The following is a 22,645-nucleotide window of genomic DNA, read 5'->3' on the forward strand; positions in this document are numbered from 1 at the left end:
GCACTGTTCCTCTCTCTCAGAAACACGAGGGCGAAAATGAGAAAATACTTCCTCTCCAGAGTTTTGCAAAACATACTTTCAACATTCTTTTTGTGCAGAAAATGCTCCGCGTGTGAGCGTCTCTTTTGTCCTTGAGTAACTATGCACTCAGTGTGACTGAAGCTGTGATTTTCTGTAAAGTTCAGGTTTGAAAACCTCCCAAAAATATTCCACATACAGAGATGTCAGCAAAAAGCTTTTTTTGATGTTTCAGACTAAATTGTTCTGGAAAAGGATTAACTGCTACACTGCTTTGAAATGCCTGAAACAAAATGCTTAAAACATTTGAAGGACTGCACAGTTGAAACACTAAATCGATCCCACTCACACATCTTCAACCGCTTAACCAGGATCGCGTTATGGGGACTAAATCAATCTATAATTGAAATATATGCTTGGAAAAGTGTTTCAGTGTTTTGAAATGCCTGAAACAAAATGCTTGACACATGTGAAGCTCTGCACACCTGAAACACTAAATCAATCTAAAATTGAAATATCTGCTTGAAAAAGTGTGTCACTGTTTTGAAATGCCTGAAACAAAATGCTTGAAACTTTTGAAGCTCTGCACACCTGAAACACTAAATCAATGTAAAATTTAAATAACTGCTTGAAAAAGTGTTTCAGTGTTTTGAAATGTCTAAAACACAATGCTTGAAACATCTAAAGTTCTGCACACCTGAAACACTAAATCAATATGAAATTGAAATAGCTACTTGAAAAAAGTGTTTCACTGTTTTGAAATGTCTGAAACACAATGCTTGAAGCATTTGAAGCTCTACACACCTGAAACACTAAATCAATCTAAAATTGAAATATCTGCTTGAAAAGGTGTTTCAGTGATTTGAAATGTCTGAAACAAAATGCTTGAAACATTTGAAGCTCTGCACACCTGAAACACTAAATCAATATAAAACTGAAATAACTGCTTGAAAAAGTGTTTCACTGTTTTGAAATGCCTGAAACAAAATGCTTGAAACATTTGAAGCTCTGCACACCTGAAACACAAAATCAATATAAAATTGAAATAGCTACTTAAAAAAAGTGTTTCACTGTTTTGAAATGTGTGAAACACAATGCTTGAAACATTTGAAGCTCTGCACACCTGAAACACTAAATCAACATCAAATTGAAATAGTTACTTTAACAAAAAGTGTTTCACTGTTTTGAAATGTGTGAAACAAAATGCTTGAAACTTTTGAAGCTCTGCACACCTGAAACACTAAATCAATGTAAAATTTAAATAACTGCTTGAAAAAGTGTTTCAGTGTTTTGAAATGTCTAAAACACAATGCTTGAAACATCTAAAGTTCTGCACACCTGAAACACTAAATCAATATGAAATTGAAATAGCTACTTGAAAAAAGTGTTTCACTGTTTTGAAATGTCTGAAACACAATGCTTGAAGCATTTGAAGCTCTACACACCTGAAACACTAAATCAATCTAAAATTGAAATATCTGCTTGAAAAGGTGTTTCAGTGATTTGAAATGTCTGAAACAAAATGCTTGAAACATTTGAAGCTCTGCACACCTGAAACACTAAATCAATATAAAACTGAAATAACTGCTTGAAAAAGTGTTTCACTGTTTTGAAATGCCTGAAACAAAATGCTTGAAACATTTGAAGCTCTGCACACCTGAAACACAAAATCAATATAAAATTGAAATAGCTACTTAAAAAAAGTGTTTCACTGTTTTGAAATGTGTGAAACACAATGCTTGAAACATTTGAAGCTCTGCACACCTGAAACACTAAATCAACATCAAATTGAAATAGTTACTTTAACAAAAAGTGTTTCACTGTTTTGAAATGTGTGAAACACAATGCTTGAAACATTTGAAGCTCTGCACACCTGAAACACTAAATCAACATCAAATTGAAATAGTTACTTTAACAAAAAGTGTTTCAGTGTTTTGAAATGTCTGAAACAAAATGCTTGACACATTTGAAGTTCTGCACACCTGAAACACTAAATCAATATAAAATTGAAATAGCTACTTGAAAAAAGTGTTTCACTGTTTTGAAATGTGTGAAACACAATGCGTGAAACATTTGAAGTTCTGCACACCTGAAACACTAAATCAATATGAAATTGAAATAGCTACTTGAAAAAAGTGTTTCACTGTTTTGAAATGTCTGAAACACAATGATGGAAGCATTTGAAGCTCTGCACACTTGAAACACTAAATCAATCTAAAATTGAAATATCTGCTTGAAAAGGTATTTCAGTGATTTGAAATGTCTGAAACAAAATGCTTGACACATTTGAAGCTCTGCACACCTGAAACACTAAATCAATATAAAACTGAAAGAACTGCTTGAAAAAGTGTTTCACTGTTTTGAAATGCCTGAAACAAAATGCTTGAAACATTTGAAGCTCTGCACACCCGAAACACTAAATCAATCTAAAATTTAAATAACTGCTTGAAAAAGTGTTTCAGTGTTTTGAAATGTCTGAAACACAATGCTTGAAGCATTTGAAGCTCTGCACACTTGAAACACTAAATCAATCTAAAATTGAAATATCTGCTTGAAAAGGTGTTTCAGTGATTTGAAATGTCTGAAACAAAATGCTTGACACATTTGAAGCTCTGCACACCTGAAACACTAAATCAATATAAAACTGAAAGAACTGCTTGAAAAAGTGTTTCACTGTTTTGAAATGCCTGAAACAAAATGCTTGAAACATTTGAACCTCTGCACACCCGAAACACTAAATCAATCTAAAACTGAAATATCTGCTTGAAAAAGTGTGTCACTGTTTTGAAATGCCTGAAACAAAATGCTTGAAACTTTTGAAGCTCTGCACACCTGAAACACTAAATCAATCTAAAATTTAAATAACTGCTTGAGTAAGTGTTTCAGTGTTTTGAAATGTCTGAAACAAAATGCTTGACACATTTGAAGCTCTGCACACCTGAAACACTAAATCAATGTAAAATTTAAATAACTGCTTGAAAAAGTGTTTCAGTGTTTTGAAATGTCTGAAACACAATGTTTGAAACATTTGAAGTTCTGCACACCTGAAACACTAAATCAATATGAAATTGAAATAGCTACTTGAAAAAAGTGTTTCACTATTTTGAAATATCTGAAACACAATGCTTGAAGCATTTGAAGCTCTGCACACCTGAAACACTAAATCAATCTAAAATGGAAATATCTGCTTGAAAAAGTGTTTCAGTGTTTTGAAATGTCTGAAACAAAATGCTTGACACATTTGAAGCTCTGCACACCTGAAACACTAAATCAATATAAAATTGAAATAGCTACTTGAAAAAAGTGTTTCACTGTTTTGAAATGTGTGAAACACAATGCTTGAAACATTTGAAGCTCTGCACACCTGAAACACTAAATCAATATGAAATTGAAATAGGTACTTGAAAAAAGTGTTTCACTGTTTTGAAATGTCTGAAACACAATGCTTGAAACATTTGAAGCTCTGCACACCTGAAACACTAAATCAATCTAAAATTGAAATATCTGCTTGAAAAGGTGTTTCAGTGATTTGAAATGTCTGAAACAAAATGCTTGACACATTTGAAGCTCTGCACACCTGAAACACTAAATCAATATAAAATTGAAATAGCTACTTGAAAAAAGTGTTTCACTGTTTTGAAATGTGTGAAACACAATGCTTGAAACATTTGAAGCTCTGCACACCTGAAACACTAAATCAATATCAAATTGAAATAGCTACTTGAAAAAAGTGTTTCACTGTTTTGAAATGTCTGAAACACAATGATGGAAGCATTTGAAGCTCTGCACACTTGAAACACTAAATCAATCTAAAATTGAAATATCTGCTTGAAAAGGTGTTTCAGTGATTTGAAATGTCTGAAACAAAATGCTTGACACATTTGAAGCTCTGCACACCTGAAACACTAAATCAATATAAAACTGAAATAACTGCTTGAAAAAGTGTTTCACTGTTTTGAAATGCCTGAAACAAAATGCTTGAAACATTTGAAGCTCTGCACACCCGAAACACTAAATCAATCTAAAATTGAAATATCAGCTTGAAAAAGTGTGTCACTGTTTTGAAATGCCTGAAACAAAATGCTTGAAACTTTTGAAGCTCTGCACACCTGAAACACTAAATTAATCTAAAATTTAAATAACTGCTTGAAAAAGTGTTTCACTGTTTTGAAATGTCTGAAACAAAATGCTTGAAACATTTGAAGCTCTGCACACCTGAAACACTAAATTAATATGAAATTGAAATAGGTACTTGAAAAAAGTGTTTCACTGTTTTGAAATGTCTGAAACACAATGCTTGAAGCATTTGAAGCTCTGCACACCTGAAACACTAAATCAATCTAAAATTGAAATATCTGCTTGAAAAGGTATTTCAGTTAGTTGAAATGTCTGAAACAAAATGCTTGACACATTTGAAGCTCTGCACACCTGAAACACTAAATCAATATAAAACTGAAATAACTGCTTGAAAAAGTGTTTCACTGTTTTGAAATGCCTGAAACAAAATGCTTGAAACATTTGAAGTTCTGCACACCCGAAACACTAAATCAATCTAAAATTGAAATATCTGCTTGAAAAAGTGTGTCACTGTTTTGAAATGCTTGAAACAAAATGCTTGAAACTTTTGAAGCTCTGCACACCTGAAACACTAAATCAATGTAAAATTTAAATAACTGCTTGAGTAAGTGTTTCAGTGTTTTGAAATGTCTGGAACACAATGCTTGACACATTTGAAGCTCTGCACACCTGAAACACTAAATCAATATAAAATTGAAATAGCTACTTGAAAAAAGTGTTTCACTGTTTTGAAATGTGTGAAACACAATGCTTGAAACATTTGAAGCTCTGCACACCTGAAACACTAAATCAACATCAAATTGAAATAGTTACTTTAACAAAAGTGTTTCACTGTTTTGAAATGCCTGAAACAAAATGCTTGAAACATTTGAAGCTCTGCACACCTGAAACACTAAATCAATCTAAAATTTAAATAACTGCTTGAAAAAGTGTGTCACTGTTTTGAAAGGCATGAAATCAAATCAAATAATTGCTCCCAAAAATTGATCCACTGTTTCAGAGTGCACTAAACACTAAATGAAACATGGGTTCACTGGACAGTGAAATAAAACAATGTAATGAGAAAAAAAAATTGTATGTCTGTTATTTTACCTATGTTTTTGTTATCATCAACAGAACATCAACAGAATCAGTTGCTTCTGAAAAAGATTCAACACCCCCCCCCCCCCCCCCCCACCCCATAATGAATTTCTGGCTGCATCCCTGCTGTGACCAAGCATGCGCTCTGATCCCCTGCAGCTGTACACGTTCTCTGTGTGTATCAGTGTGTGGATGTTGCCTCCCCCACTCCTCCTGAACAACTTGTAATAAACTACATTTGAAGCACATTTGACATAACGAGGTACTGCCCAGGAATCAGGCAGACAGAAATCCCATTCAGTCTGTCATCGTAACAATGTTTTTATAACTTTATTTCTTTGCTTTGCACTCAGTGAAATCAATACAGTAAGCAGCAAAACTCGGATCAAGGACTTCAATTTTGTTCCATTCCAAGGTAAAAATCCAATAGAGCAAAATATAATCTGGCGTGCTGCTTTGAGATAATTTTGTGACTCACCGGTTTGGGTACAGCACAGAGTGCATGCAGGCCATGTATTCCCTCAGCTTCCACTTAGGACCCAATCTATTTCAGAGCGCTGTCACTGACTTACATAATCAACAGAGGAGTGAGCACGTGCGCGTGCATGCGCACCCATGCATTTGTGTAGCTGCAGTTCTTTTTTTTTTAATGCTGTCGATCATGTGGAACACCAAGGCCACACTGACACAAGTTTGCTGACGTGGGCTGTCAGCAACAATGGAGCTTAGGGCATGCATGCACACGCATGTGCACACTCAGTACTGTTATTGGCACAGAAGAATTAGGTTGCTGAGGAGAGAACGATACTAGTGATGTAGAACGTGTGCATATTGAGACCCTGCTGCATGTGCTGACTCACAAAGAAACATTTAAATATCCATCATTTGTGGTTATTTCTATGTTGTGTGTTTAAAAGAGAGAGAGAGAGAGAGAGAGAGAGAGAGAGAGAGAGAGAGAGAGAGAGAGAGAGAGAGAGAGAGAGAGAGAGAGAGTACATGTGCAATCATGCACATGCACCTGGTTTTGGACAGTTTTCTGTCTTTGTTTTTTTTTTTTGACAAATAAATGCTAAAGAGAACCTTTTTTTAATTGTCTTTGTGTGGTTTTCCTGCTCTATGCTGCCATCTGGCTTTAGCCCTCAGCACTGCAGCTATCCTCGGGGAGCTATCCGTGGTAGTCAGAGTGGGTTTTTAACAGCTGTTTTGGGATCAGTTGTCCAGTGGGCTGGTGCTAACTCAGCCTATTATGAGCAGGATGATAAAGCCGACCTTGAAACAGTTTATGGTTGTGGAATAATCGCAGTTGATGGAGGGCCTGTTAAAGTGCACTCTGCTCTCCGTGATAACGCAAAAAAACAAATATATATATATATATATATATATATATATATATATATATATATATATATATATATATATATATATATATATATATATATATATATATATATATATATATATGTGTGTGTATCTTGGCTTAATTGTTTATCATTCCTGTGCACTGTATGTTTAGATTTAAGTGCAGACATTTTGCATTTCTTTTGCCCAAATACCGTTGATGAATAAATTTGCTTCATCGGATTCTAGGTGTTAGGAAAATGCAGCAGATGGTGCTTCTGTCTGATGAGGAATTATTTGGAATGAATGAGCTATTCATCTTTGAAATTTAAGAAACAAATTTAAAGACAAACTCTCAGTGCAATGTGAAATTAAAACAGGGACATGGCCCTGAGGGTCAGTGGCATATAACGTGCAGGTTAAGACCAACGCCAGCATAGAAAACCAGCGGAGGTGGAACACAATTAGGTCAGATTGAGGTCATACCATTTGTATGGGTCACGGTAAAACGCTCATATGTATGCAGGCTTATAGGCCCTCAGGGAGCCCTGAGCTGACCTTGTCCCACACTCTGATCTATGTCCTCATCTCCCCCTGTGTCTCAACCACTCCCTTTTTCATCACTTTTTAGAATTTCCTTCTGCCTCACCCACTATCCACCCCCCCACCCCCAGTAATTTCTCTCCCACACTTTTTATTCATATCCTCCCATCTTTTAGTTTACTTGGTTTAGTAATTCCCTTTTTTTTTTTCCATTTTCTTTATTCCTCATCCTTTTTCCATATCTCCAGCCAGACTGATAAATAATGGATTGCAATGCATTAAAAACATTAGTGCGCCTCTCTCGGCTGTCAAAGAGAAGGAAAAGATGAGCGAAAAGAGGTAAGGGTTAAGGTATTTTAAATGTGTTGTGGAGAATAGGGCGATTCATTAGAAATGTGTGTCAAAGGGTGAAGGTCCGAACATTAATCTTGTTTACACTGTTGACAGTGTTTTACTCGTAGCCAAAGATTTTACCTTCAGTGAGAACCTCACAAATCTATCAGCAACCAAACACTTACAGGGGTCATGGTATGAGTTTATTAAGCACGCTTGGAGGTCCCCAGGTGTCTTTAAGGTTGAGTCTTGCTCTATTTTTCACAAAATTGTCAGATTTTACTTGTACTTTTATTTCTGTGGCATGGGGTGGGATCGAAGTTAGTGCTGCATTCAATGGAAACTGGGAAGTCAGAATTCCAGCTTCCAATTATGAAAAATCCATCTAATATACTTGTGATAAAATGTTACTCATCCCACTGACTCGTTTTAGCAAAACATGTTACACTGCAACTGTAACTAAACTTAGCATTGATCGCTGACACAGCGCCCCTGTGTGAGTGCTGTGTTCTCTATGTCTAGCAGATATCCAGCAAAATGTTTTCATGAAAAATCAGTAGATTTTGTCTGTTGCTGTTTTTCATTTCCATTTTGACTTTTTTTGTTGTTGTTTTTTCTTTGGCACTCTGTCATAATTGAATGTCTGCTGTATTTCTTCGGCTCAGCAGAAGCTAACACTAGCATATTTAGCATAGCAGTGCCCTTTGCCCCTTGAACAGCATGCTGGGAAACTGAGTTTCTCATTGTGGCATGGTGTCTTGTCACTGCCATTTTTAACAGCGTGGTCTACATGCACATGTAGAATTGTGAGAATTTGAGACTGTTTAACCTGAAACTCAAAAAATATTTAACTGTCAAAGATACATTTAAAAAAAAGAGAGATATGACTCCCTGACAAGTAACAAAACACTTTGCAGCAGCATAACTGAACCTTAACCTTTTCTTCGTTCCCTTCACCCTCCTCTTTCTCCATCACTTCATATCCTCTACTGTCCTCCTCCCTCCTCTCCTCTATTCCTCCTGGCAGGATGGCAATTGGCATTATTAAAAATTGATTGGCGGCAAGCGTTTAGTAGGGTGGTGAGGCGGAGAGGGAAGGTTTGACAGGCAGGAACGAAATGAAAGGAGGGCCTCAGTGGACCCACTGTGGAAAGGTCTCAAGTGGGTGGGGGGATGGACGCACAGGCTATGCATGCGTGTGTGTTCATGTAAGTACAAGATCTGCATGTGACTCTGAGAGGAAGCTGTGCAGGAACCCTTTGTCATGATGCACCTGATTTGTGCACAGTGGGATCGCGTGCGTACCTCCACAACGATACGGTGCATCCTGAAAGTATTCACAGCACTTCACTTTTTGTTATGTTACAGCCTTATTCCAAAATGGATTCAATTCTTTCTTTTTTTTTCCCTCAAAATTCTACACAGAATACCCCATAGTGACAATGTGACAAAAAGGTTTTTGAACTTTTTCCAAATTTATCAAAAATAAAAAAGTAAGAATTAACACGTACATAAGTATTCACACCCTTTGCCATGAAGCTCAAAACTGAGCTCAAGTGTAATCTGTTTCCACCAATCATTCTTGAGATGTTTCTACAGCTTAATTGGAGTCCACCTAGGGTAAATGCAGTTGATTGGACATGATTTGGAAAGACACACACCTGTCTACATATAAGGTCCCACAGTTAACAGTGCATGTCAGAGCAAAAACCAAGCAAGAAGTCAAAGGAATTGTCTGTAGATCTCTGAGACAGGATTGTCTAAAGGCACAAATCTGGGGAAGGGTACAGAAACATATCTGCTGCTGTGAAGGTCCCAATGAGCACAGTGGCCTCCATCATCCATAAATGGAAGAAATTTGGATCCACCAGGACTCTTCCTAGAGCTGGCCGCCCATCTAAGCTGAGCGATTAGGGGAGAAGGGCCTTAGTCAGGGAGGTGACCAAGAACCCGATGGTCACTCTGTTAGAGCTCCAGCCTTCCTCTGTGGAGACAGGAGACCCTTCCAGAAGGACAACCATCTCTGCAGCAATCCTCCAATCAGGCCTGTATGGAAGAATGGCCAGACGGAAGCCACTCCTTAGTAAAAGGCACATGCACTCTAAAACATTGTAGCCTTGTTTAGTTATGTGTGTTTAGCAAGTGGACATAATTAGATGAGGCTGCAATGTTTTAGAGCACACCTGGGCATTCTACGGACTGCGGGCCATATCCAGCCCTTTAGCTGACTCGGACTGGCCCACAAATACCTGGAAAGTAAAGAATAAAATCAGGTTCTCCCCAGACAATGGAACTGTGCCACACTGTTATACTGCCATCTAGCGGCACTATAGTGTAGCGTCATCTCATGATGTTTTAGCGGGAGATGGTGGGAATCTAATGGCGCCAAACCTGCTTTTGTGGGAAATGCTCTTTATTTTATCCTGTTTACATCCAAATGACACAAACCATGACAAAATGCAAGCGTTACATGAAGCCAGATGATCAGAGGACGATCTCTGCATTTTTTGTTTCATCTTGATGGCACCACAGCCCACGAGGGGCGCAAAGATCTCTGGGGAGGAGGCATGGGGAGGAGGCATGTCAGCTCTGAGCGTCACGGAAGCCGGTGCACAGCCGACTCGATCAACATTGTCTTGGAAGAACGATGCTGCAGCCTCTGTGACAGTGAACAGGGAGACTTTTATGAAGAAAACAGCAGAACGGAATTTGAAATTATTCAGGTACCGAGACACACTTTGAGATTTTGGGGCTGGACAGTGGCGCGGATTATTTCCATTCTTTTCTATATTTTAAATGACATGTTACACTGAAATCAGAACATTTCCGAGTGTTTCCGACAGCGTTTCTTTGAGGAAAACATCCCAGCACACACTTAAATGCTGCTAAACGGAACCACAGATTAATTACAAACTTTACATAACTGTGATGTCATGTGATTATGACTCATTTTTTAAGTGATAACTGTTCATTTTGATGCAGTCACTGTAAAAGCAGCTGCTTTCCACTGTGCAAAAACTCAGTGCACATGCACATTGCGTGAGTGTGGTGCGTGCTGCTCCATTACAGAACAGTCTCACGTCAAGACAGATACTCAAAGTAAAATAAAAATAAATCCTACCAGCTCCACTAAGAAGAAGGAAAAAAAAACCTGAACAGTCATCCACTTATGATGTCCAAAGTCCGCTCCACCACAAAAACACCATCATGGCAACATTCCGCGTGCACAATCACGGCGGAACTAAAACAGCATCCTGCGACACAAACAGCAGCATCACCACACATTAGAATCCAAAATCCGACACTCTGAAAATATTAAGAGTTTTGGGGTGAAGTGGGTTGCCTCCCGTCTGTCTTCCTGCAGCTTCTGTAAATCCAAACCTTTACTTTTGAATTTAAGCTCAGAAGCTTCGTTGTCGAATGAAAGCAGTGTTCATTTCATTGTCTGTCAACCAAAGTAAAATGCAGAGTAATAAGACATTTTCCAGAAATGCATCTGCTGACTCGGGGAGGAAAGCTGGACCTTTTGTTTTTCAATTTTTCTTTTATTTTTTGACAGTATAGAGGGGTGTCAAAAAAACAAGGTGAGATTTTCACACTCTGAAGTGAATGCCCCCAGCCTGGTGATATTGTGAATTCAAACTTTTCAAACTGAAAATTATGCAGGAAAATGTGTAAAAAAAAAAAAAAAAAGTCTGGAATGTCCCAAATTTTAAATTGTCTTTCTGTACATTCTTTTTTGTTTCAAATAAGTTTATTGCACATTCATAACATACAGTGTATCAATGAAACACCAACATTTTAGATAAATTTAACTAATCAACAATTCAACACAGAATCAGACCAGAAACAGTACTAAAAGATTTCTATTTTTGTCTTAGGGCTGCAGGACACAAGGACCCATAGGACCTTGTGTCGCATAGGACCCAGAGTGGAAGCGTTGCGCGCTGTGATAGTTCCCAAAAGCACCGCTATACTAAAATTTTTTAATTAGAACATCAAACAGTTTGTCAAAACAATGCTATTTACTGCTTTTTATATAGGAATAAAATTATTCTTGTGCAGACTTAAGTTCAGCATTGTGGCCCGGCCCTCGACAATATTTTCTGTTTCTCATTTGGTCCTTTGCAAAAAATAATTGCCCACCCCTGTTTTAGAGTGTGGCAGACCACCTGGAGTTTGCCAAAAGGCACCTGAAGGACTCTCAGGCCATGAGAAACTAAATTCTCTGGTCTTATGAGACAAAGATTGAACTCTTTGGTGTGAATGCCAGGCGTCATGTTTGGAGGAACCCAGGCATCATCCCTAAAGTGAAGCATGGTGGTGGCAGCATTGTGCTGTGGGGATGTTTTTCAGCAGCAGGAACTGGGAGACTAGTCAGGATTGAGAGAAAGACAAATGTAGCAATGTCCAGAGCAGGGGTGGGCAATCATGTGCCATAAAGGGCCGAGACACTGCAGGTTTTCCGTGCAACCAATCGCCTCAGCAGGTGATTTCATTAATGATCAGGTGTCTCAGCAGGTGATTTCATTGACAACCAGGTGTTTATGTTCAGAGCAGAAGCTCATCAGCAACCCACCTGCTGAGGTGAGTGGTTACATGGAAGAGAGACATCCTGGATGCAAACCTGCTCCAGAGCGCTCTTGACCTCAGACTGGGGTGACAGTTCATCTTTCAGCACCACAATGACCCTAAACACACAGCCAAGATATCAATCAATCAATCAACTTTTTTCTTATATAGCGCCAAATCACAACAAACAGTTGCCCCAAGGCGCTCCATATTGTAAGGCAAGGCCATACAATAATTATGAAAAACCCCAACGGTCAAAACGACCCCTATGAGCAAGCACTTGGCAACAGTGGGAAGGGAAAAACTCCCTTTTAACAGGAAGAAACCTCCAGCAGAACCAGGCTCAGGGAGGGGCAGTCTTCTGCTGAGACTGGTTGGGGCTGAGGGAAAAAAACAGGAAAAAGACATGCCGTGAAGGGGGCAGAGATCGATCACTAATGATTAATGCAGAGTGATGCATACGGAGCAAAAAGAGAAAGAAACAGTGCATCATGGGAACCCCCCCACAATCTACGTCTAAAGCAGCATAACCAAGGGATGGTCCAGGGTCACCCGATCCAGCCCTAACTATAAGCCTTAGCGAAAAGGAAAGTTTTAAGCCTAATCTTAAAAGTAGAGAGGGTATCTGTCTCCCTGATCTGAATTGGGAGCTGGTTCCACAGGAGAGGAGCCTGAAAGCTGAAGGCTCTGCCTCCCATTCTACTCTTACAAACCCTAGGAACTACAAGTAAGCCCGCAGTCTGAGAGCGAAGCGCTCTAATGGGGTAATATGGTACTACGAGGTCCCTAAGATAAGATGGGACCTGATTATTCAAAACCTTATAAGTAAGAAGAAGAATTTTAAATTCTATTCTAGAATTAACAGGAAGCCAATGAAGAGAGGCCAACACGGGTGAGATATGCTCTCTCCTGCTAGTCCCCGTCAGTACTCTAGCTGCAGCATTCTGAACCAACTGAAGGCTTTTTAGGGAACTTTTAGGACAACCTGATAATAATGAATTACAATAGTCCAGCCTAGAGGAAATAAATGCATGAATTAGTTTTTCAGCATCACTCTGAGACAAGACCTTTCTGATTTAGAGATATTGCGTAAATGCAAAAAGGCAGTCCTACATATTTGTTTAATATGCGCTTTGAATGACATATCCTGATCAAAAATGACTCCAAGATTTCTCACAGTATTACTAGAGATCAGGGAAATGCCATCCAGAGTAACGATCTGGTTAGACACCATGCTTCTAAGATTTGTGGGGCCAAGTACAATAACTTCAGTTTTATCTGAGTTTAAAAGCAGGAAATTAGAGGTCATCCATGTCTTTATGTCTGTAAGACAATCCAGCAGTTTAGCTAATTGGTGTGTATCCTCTGGCTTCATGGATAGATAAAGCTGGGTATCATCTGCGTAACAATGAAATTTAAGCAATACCGTCTAATAATACTGCCTAAGGGAAGCATGTATAAAGTGAATAAAATTGGTCCTAGCACAGAACCTTGTGGAACTCCATAATTAACTTTAGTCTGTGAAGAAGATTCCCCATTTACATGAACAAACTGTAATCTATTAGACAAATATGATTCAAACCACCGCAGCGCAGTGCCTTTAATACCTATGACATGCTCTAATCTCTGTAATAAAATTTTATGGTCAACAGTATCAAAAGCAGCACTGAGGTCCAACAGAACAAGCACAGAGATAAGTCCACTGTCCGAAGCCATAAGAAGATCATTTGTAACCTTCACTAATGCTGTTTCTGTACTATGATGAATTCTAAAACCTGACTGAAACTCTTCAAATAGACCATTCCTCTGCAGGTGATCAGTTAGCTGTTTTACAACTACCTTCTCAAGAATCTTTGAGAGAAAAGGAAGGTTGGAAATTGGCCTATAATTAGCTAAGATAGCTGGGTCAAGTGATGGCTTTTTAAGTAATGGTTTAATTACTGCCACCTTAAAGGCCTGTGGTACATAACCAACTAACAAAGATAGATTGATCATATTTAAGATTGAAGCATTAAATAATGGTAGGACTTCCTTGAGCAGCCTGGCAGGAATGGGGTCCAATAAACATGCCGATGGTTTGGACGAAGCAACCAATGAAAATAACTCAGACAGAACAACCGGAGAGAAAGAGTCTAACCAAATACCGGCATCACTGAAAGCAGCCAAAGATAACGATACATCTTTGGGATGGTTATGAGTAATTTTTTCTCTAATAGTCAAAATTTTGTTAGCAAAGAAAGTCATGAAGTCATTACTAGTTAAAGTTAATGGAATACTCAGCTCAATAGAGCTCTGACTCTTTGTCAGCCTAGCTACAGTGCTGAAAAGAAACCTGAGGTTATTCTTATTTTGTTCAATTAGTGATGAGTAGAAAGATGTCCTAGCTTTACGGAGGGCTTTATTATAGAGCAACAAACTCTTTTTCCAGGCTAAGTGAAGATCTTCTAAATTAGTGAGACGCCATTTCCTCTCCAACTTACGGGTTATCTGCTTTAAGCTACGAGTTTGTGAGTTATACCACGGAGTCAGACACTTCTGATTTAAAGCTCTCTTTTTCAGAGGAGCTACAGCATCCAAAGTTGTCTTCAAAGAGGATGTAAAACTATTGACGAGATACTCTAACTCCCTTACAGAGTTTAGGTAGCTACTCTGCTCTGTGTTGGTATATGACATTAGAGAACATAACGAAGGATCATATCCTTAAACCTAGTTACAGCGCTTTCTGAAAGACTTCTAGTGCAATGAAACTTATTCCCCACTGCAGGGTAGTCCATCAAGGTAAATGTAAATGTTATTAAAAAATGATCAGACAGAAGGGAGTTTTCAGGGAATACTGTTAAGTCTTCTATTTCCATACCATAAGTCAGAACAAGATCTAAGATATGATTAAAGTGGTGGGTGGACTCATTTACTTTTTGAGCAAAGCCGATAGAGTCTAATAATAGATTAAATGCAGTGTTGAGGCTGTCATTCTCAGCATCTGTGTGGATATTAAAATCGCCCACTATAATTATGTTATCTGAGCTAAGCACTAAGTCAGACAAAAGGTCAGAAAATTCACAGAGAAACTCACAGTAACGACCAGGTGGACGATAGATAATAACAAATAAAACTGGTTTTTGGGACTTCCAATTTGGATGGACAAGACTAAGAGACAAGCTTTCAAATGAATTAAAGCTCTGTCTAGGTTTTTGATTAATTAATAAGCTGGAATGGAAGATTGCTGCTAATCCTCCGCCACGGCCTGTGCTACGAGCATTCTGACAGTTAGTGTGACTCGGGGGTGTTGACTCATTTAAACTAACATATTCATCCTGCTGTAACCAGGTTTCTGTTAGGCAGAATAAATCAATACGTTGATCAATTATTATATCATTTACCAACAGGGACTTAGAAGAGAGAGACCTAATGTTTAATAGACCACATTTAACTGTTTTAGTCTGTGGTGCAATTGAAGGTGCTATATTATTTTTTCTTTTGAATTTTTATGCTTAAATAGATTTTTGCTGGTTATTGGTGGTCTGGGAGCAGGCACCGTCTCTACGGGGATGGGGCAATGAGGGGATGGCAGGGGGAGAGAAGCTGCAGAGAGGTGTATAAGACCACAGCTCTGCCTCCTGGTCCCAACGCTGGACAGTCACAGTTTGGAGGATCCAAGAAAATTGGCCAGATTTCTAGAAATGAGAGCTGCTCCATCTAAAGTGGGATGGATGCCGTCTCTCCTAACAAGACCAGGTTTTCCCCAGAAGCTTTGCCAATTATCAATGAAGCCCACCTCATTTTTTGGACACCACTCAGACAGCCAGCAATTCAAGGAGAACATGTGGCTAAACATGTCACTCCCGGTCTGATTGGGGAGGGGCCCAGAGAAAACAACAGAGTCCGACATTGTTTTTGCAAAGTTACACACCGATTTAATGTTAATTTTAGTGACCTCCGATTGGCGTAACCGAGTGTCATTACTGCCGACGTGAATTACAATCTTACCAAATTTACGCTTAGCCTTAGCCAGCAATTTCAAATGTCCTTCGATGTCGCCTGCTCTGGCCCCCGGAAGACAATTGACAATGGTTGCTGGTGTCGCTAACTTCACATTTCTCAAAACAGAGTCGCCAATAACCAGAGTTTGATCCTCGGCGAGTGTATCGTCGAGTGGGGAAAAACGGTTAGAGATGTGAACGGGTTGACGGTGTACACGGGGCTTCTGTTTAGGGCTACGCTTCCTCCTCACAGTCACCCAGTCAGCCTGCTTTCCCGACTGCCCGGGATCTGCCAGGGGGGAACTAGCGGCGGCTAAGCTACCTTGGTCCACACCGACTACAGGGGCCTGGCTAGCTGTAGAATTTTCCACGGTGCGGAGCCGAGCCTCCAATTCGCCCAGCCTGGCCTCCAAAGCTACGAATAAGCTGCACTTATTACAAGTACCGTTACTGCTAAAGGAGGCCGAGGAATAACTAAACATTTCACACCCAGAGCAGAAAAGTACGGGAGAGACAGGAGAAGCCGCCATGCTAAATCGGCTAAGAGCTAGTAGCTACGCAACCTAGCGGATTCCTAAAAACACACAAAGTGAATAATGTGTAAATAATTTAAAGGTGATTCAGCAGAAGGAATGCCCCAATCAAGGCACCAAACAGGCCATGAAGCAGCACAGGCAACGCACGACAACAGCGAACGCACGACAACGGTGCTAAAATAAAATAAAAATCAACTAAACACGCTGTGGAGCAGCACAGATAACGCACGACAACAGTGCTAAAAGAGAAAAATAAATAAATAAATAAAATAAAATAAAATAAAAAAATAAAAAAAATAAAAACGAAAGCGTTAGCAAGCTAGTTAACTTGCCAACGCTGATGAAAGTTAGCTGATAAAAGTGCTCTGTCGCGATGTTTCGACCGTTAGAGGTCTTCCTTAGGCGTTGGAGCACAGTAAAAAAAAAAAAAAAAAAAAAAAGTAAAAAGGTAAAAAAGTAAAAAAGTCTTGAAAAAGACTGTTAATTCAAGTCCAAAGCAGCAGGTAGCAGTCTCTGTGTAAACAGTCCCAACAGAGAGCCAAAATTCTGATGGCCAACACGTAACACCACACGTAAATCACACACAGGAACTCGCTCAGCTGAAGCAGAAGTCAAGCCAATCACCTTCAAGATATCAGAGGAATGGCTTCAGGACAACTCTGTGAATGTCCTTGAGTGGCCCAGCCAGAGCCCAGACCTGAATGTGATTGAACATCTCTGGAGAGATCTGAAAATGGCTGTGCACTGACGCTCCCCATCCATCCTGATGGAGCTTGAGAGGTGCTGCAAAGAGGAATGGACAAAACTGCCCACAGATAGGTACACCAAGCTTGTGGCATCATATTCAAGAAGACTTTAGGCTGTAATTGTTGCCAAAGGTGCACCAACAAAGTATTGAGCAAAGGGGGTGAATACGTATGTACATGTGATTTCTTATTTTTTTTATTTTTAATAAATTTGCAAAAATTAAAAAAAAAAAAAAAAAAACTTTTTCCATGTTGTCATTAGGAGGTGTTGTGAGTAGAATTTTTAGGAGAAAAATGAATTTCATCCATTTTGGAATAAGGCTGTAACATAAGAAAATGTGGAAAAAGTGAAGCACCATGAATACTTTCCAGATACACCGTACCTGAATAATCCACATGGCTGTCCAGAAGCACAGACAGGAGACACATTATGTGGACGTGCTGACCCAGAGTTACCTCACTACCATCCTCTCTCTATCCTTTCCATCATTCCTTTCATCCCTATGCTTATTCCTCTTTCCAACCCTTCTCTTTCGTCTTTCATCTCAGATCAAATAATATTTCCAACCCATATTCCCAACCAACTATTCCCCCAATGGCTAAATGCTCCAGCTTTAGAGATTTTCAATACACTTTACCAGCAATTTGGCTGAGTGATTCTAAATTTTTTTCTTTCTTTTTTTGGATGGAGGGGATGGAGGGATAAAAGCATGTGCCATTACATGAGTACACAATGCTAACTGCTTTCTTTATCTCCTTTTCTTCCCCTTCTTGCTCTCTGTTCTCTTGTTTTTCTGGCTTTCCTGTCCTTTCTGCGCGGCAGATGAACAGACCCATCCAGGTGAAGCCAGCAGACAGTGAGAGTCGAGGAGGTATGCCTATTCTTCCCTCCTTCCTTCCTTCTTTCCTTGCTGCCTTCCTCCTGACCATACAAACACACTGCCTGTACATATCAGCCTCACCATTATCTGTCCTGTTACGCCGCGCTCGCCGCCTCGATGCAGGCTGACAGCGCGGCCTGGCCGGACCCTCCACTGTTCAGAACACATTATGTAAACAGCGACTCTTCCTCTGCAGCGCTGGCTGCAGAAAGCTCAAGCCTTTTTTTTTTTTTCTTTTTTTTTTTTTTTAGTTTCATCAAATGCACTGATGCATGCGCATACACACAAACTCAACACACTGCACACACAAACAAAATATCTTGTCATTTATTTTTGCCCATGGTTGTGTCAGCTCCTTGTCTAACGCCACAGTCAGTACCACCCAAATGAACTGCTGATTCAGATGACAGACTTCACTGGCTGCTCTGGTGTTTTGTGTGCATGTATGTGTGACTCTGTTTTTATTGACAGCGAAGGTGGCTTAAGGAGCATTTTCTATGTCTAGAGGTGTAGTGACCTGCTGCTGACATCAATCGATGGACTGTACGGGACAGGGGGCTGATGCAGCTTGACTGTTTTTGGCTGCAGTCTTTGGAAGGAGCCGATTCTTAATATAATCGCCTCCTGTCAGTGACAACAAGAGTGAGAGAAAGAAAGGAAATAGAGCATGCAAGGAGCTGAAGGATGATAAGCAAAGAGAAGCATATGGACTGAGAGGGAGAGGTGTTAGCCCGCAAAGAAAAACATTTCATGAAAAGAGAGAAAGAGAGAGAGAGATTTTTTGCAATCTTCTATTTGTTTTTGTCCTCTCCGTGCTATTGATGGAGCGATAGCACAGAGAATGGATGAAAAAAGTGATGAAATCCATGCATGTGTGTCTTCACCTAACCTCCACAGTCTCCTTTTTTAGTTTTCTTTATCTTTGTTCTTTTCAGATCGCGAACACTTATGTTTGTGCTCAGTGTTAGACTGGAAATGGTTCAATTTTGGAAAGATCATTGTTGTTTAATATGGAAGTGATTTTTCTATAGTTGAAAGAGGACTGCTTAAAAAAGCAACAGCAAATCTATATTATAATAGCCAAGCGACCTCTGTGTGCATATATACGCGTGCGTGCATGCGTGCATGTGTATGGCTTTGATCACGGATAAACTATGGAGAGCCATTTGGTATGCTTATTTATTTTGGGTTAAGGATGATAGCTGCAAAAACGGAAAGTTGATAGGACAAATATTTTTGGAAAACTACGGATAACATCTAATAACACTGAATAATGGACACTGTGCTGCAATGCATCATGGGAGCTCGGGGTTTGGGAGTTTTAAATGTTATTGTGGTTCATGTTCATTTAAGTGTTAGTGTTATTGGTTTATTGTGTTTTTGTAGTTCAGTTAGTTTAGTCGACTTAGTTAAGTGTCATATTGCCATTACCATGAGTGAGAAGTGTAGTGTGTTTGATGTCTTCCCCCACTGTCTGTTTGGGGGTGCATAAAAAAAGCACCTGCTTAGAGCAGAATGCAGAAAAGACAAAAAGCTCTGGCTCGGTTTTCTTTCTTCTACACAGCTCACCATAATACAGTGGGGAAAATAAGTATTTGACCCCCTGAGAATAGAATAGGGTGGTCTGTAATTTTTATCATAGGTACACGTCAACTGTGAGAGACAGAATCTAAAAAAAATCCAGAAAATCACATTGTATGATTTTTAAATAATTAATTTGCATTTGATTACATAAAATAAGTATTTGACCACCTGCCAACCAGCAAGAATTCTGGCTCACACAGACCTGTTATTTTTCTTTAAGAAGCCCTCTTATTCTGCACTCTACCTGTATTATTGCACCTCTTGAACTTGTTACCTGTATAAAAGACACCTGTTCACACACTCAATCAGTCACACTCCAACCTGTCCACCATAGCCAAGACCAAAGAACTGGTCTAAGGACACCAGGGACAAAAACTGTAGACCTGCACAAGGCTGGGATGGACTACAGGACAACAGGCAAGCAGCTTGGTAGAAGACAACAACTGTTATGATTATTTATAAGAAAGGGAAGAAACACAAGATGGCTGTCAGTCTCCCTTGGTCTGGGATTCAGGCAAGATCTCACTTTGTGGGTAAGGATGATTCGAGAAAGCTCAGAACTACACAGGAGAACCTGGTCATGACTGAAGAGAGCTGGGACCACAGTCACAATGATTACATTAGTAACACATGATGCTGTCATGGTTTAAAATCCTGCAGGGCAGCAAGGTCCCCCCTGCTCAAAGCCAGCACATGTCCAGGCCCATTTGAAGTTCACCAGTGACCATCTAGATGATCCAGAGGAGGCATGGGAGAAGGTCATGTGGTCAGATGAGACCAAAATAGAGCTTTTTGGAATCAACTCCACTTACCATGTTTAGAGGATGAGAACAACCCCAAGAAAACCATCCCAACTGTGAAGCATGGGGGTGGAAACATCATACTCTGGGGGTGCTCTTCTGCAAAAGGGACAGGAATTCTGGACCGTATTGAAGGGAGGGTGTATGGGGTCATTGTGAGATTTTGGCAAACAACTTCCTTCCCTCAGTAAGAGCATTGAAGATGGGTCATGGCTGGGTCTTCCAGCATGACAATGACCCCAAACACACAGCCAGGGCAACTAATGAGGGAATCCATAAGAAGCATTTCAAGGTCCTGGAGTGGCCTGGCCAGTCTCCAGATCTGAACTCAATAGAAAATCCTTGGAGGGAGCTGAAACTCCAAACCTGAAAGATTTGGAGAAGATCTGTATGGAGGAATGGACCAAAATCCCTGTTGCAGTGTGTGAAAACTTAGTCAAGAACTACAGGTCTGACCCCTGTAATGGCAGACAAATGTTTCTGTACCAATTGTTAAGCTCTGTTTTTTCTAGGGGGTCAAATACTTATTTTATGCAATAAAATGCAAATTAATTATTTAAAAATCATGCAATGTGATTTACTGGATTTTTTTTTTTTTTAGATTCTGTCTCTCACATTTGAAGTGTATCTACGATAAAAATCATAGACCTCTACATTCTTTGTAGGTGGGAAAACCTGCAAAACTGACAGGGGGTCAAATACTTATTTCCCCCACTGCATATTAAATGCTAAGTGGCATCTGTGTGCATTCATGCATGCCTGCATGTGTATAACTTCGATCATGGACAAACTGGGGAGAGCTGAAGTTTGCTGTATGCTATGCTTATGTATTTTCGGTCAAGGATGAACTCAAAATGTTGATAGGAGTAATGTTTTTGGAGAAACTACAGATATTTGCTAATGACACTGAACAATGGACTTTGATCCTTACATTCTGCACTCACACGCCATTCCAGCAGAGATTCCAGCAGAGAGACAGTAAATCATCTATATACAATTAAATGCAAAGTGGCCTCTGTGTACATGTATGCATACGTGCGTGCATGCGTGATTTTATTTAGTAAGTTAAGTGTAAGTACATAATATAATTGCAAATACATTAAAAATACAGATGGAGAAGGATTTTCGGTCGGCACCAAGGTTCTTCTGGCAGACCGTGAGGCACCTCAGGAGGGGAAAACAGGGAACCATCCAAGCTGTCTACAGTAAGGATGGGACTCTGTTGACCTCAATTGAGGATGCAATCCGGTGCTGGAAGGAACACTTTGAGGAACTCCTGCATCAGGCCGGAGTGCCCTCTATAGTAGGGGCAGAGCTGGAAGCTGATGGAGAATTTTCATCAATTTCCCTGGTGGAAGTCACTGAGGTAGTTAAACAACTCCACAGTGGCAAGGCCCCGGGGGTTGATGAGATCCGTCCAGAAATGATTGAAGGCTCGGGGTGTGGAGGGATTGTCTTGGATGAGACATCTCTTCAACATTGCGTTGAGGTCTGGGACAGTGCCTAAGGAGTGGCAAACTGGGGTGGCGGTTCCCCATATTAAAAAAAGGGGGACCAGAGAGTGTGTGCCAACTACAGGGGCATAACACTACTCAGCCTCCCTGGTAAAGTCTACTTCAGGGTGCTGGAAAGAAGGGTTCAGCTAATAGTTGAACCTCTGATTGAAGAGGAACAATGTGGTTTCTGTCCTGGTCGTGGAACAACCAACCAGCTCTTTACTCTCACAAGGATCCTGGAAGGTGCCTGGGAGTATGCCCACCCAGTCTACATGTGTTTTGTGGACTTGGAGAAGGCGTATGATCAGGTACCCCGGAAGATACTGTGGGAGGTGCTGCAGGAGTATGGAGTGAGGGGGTCCCTTCTCAGGGCCAAACAATCGCTGTAGTTGCAAAGCGAGAGCTGTGTTTGGGTGCTCGGCAGTAAGTCGGACTCTTTTCCGGTGGAGATTGGTCTCTGCCAGGGCTGCGCCTTGTCACCAATCCTGTTTGTGATATTCATGGACAGGATATCGAGGTGTAGTTAGGTGAGGAGGGTTTCCGGTTTGGTGGGTTCAGGGTCTCATCACTGCTTTTTGCAGATGATGTGGTCCTGTGGCTTCATGGCCGGTGACCTCCAACACTCACTGGATTGTTCACAGCCGAGTGTGAAGCGGTTGGG

General features: G+C 40.1%; 1 protein-coding gene across 1 annotated transcript in view; it reads left to right on the forward strand.

Moving 5' to 3' along the window:
* The window catches only part of celf4 (CUGBP, Elav-like family member 4), a 315,229-nt gene that overhangs the window by 244,864 nt on the left and 47,720 nt on the right, over positions 1-22,645 (forward strand). The window contains exon 3 of the mRNA XM_034167603.1: positions 18,047-18,095. Coding sequence (XP_034023494.1) covers positions 18,047-18,095 — 49 coding nt within the window. The remainder of the gene's footprint in view (positions 1-18,046; positions 18,096-22,645) is intronic.

Source organism: Thalassophryne amazonica, chromosome 3 (assembly GCF_902500255.1).
Source record: "Thalassophryne amazonica chromosome 3, fThaAma1.1, whole genome shotgun sequence".
Lineage (NCBI taxonomy): Eukaryota > Metazoa > Chordata > Actinopteri > Batrachoidiformes > Batrachoididae > Thalassophryne > Thalassophryne amazonica.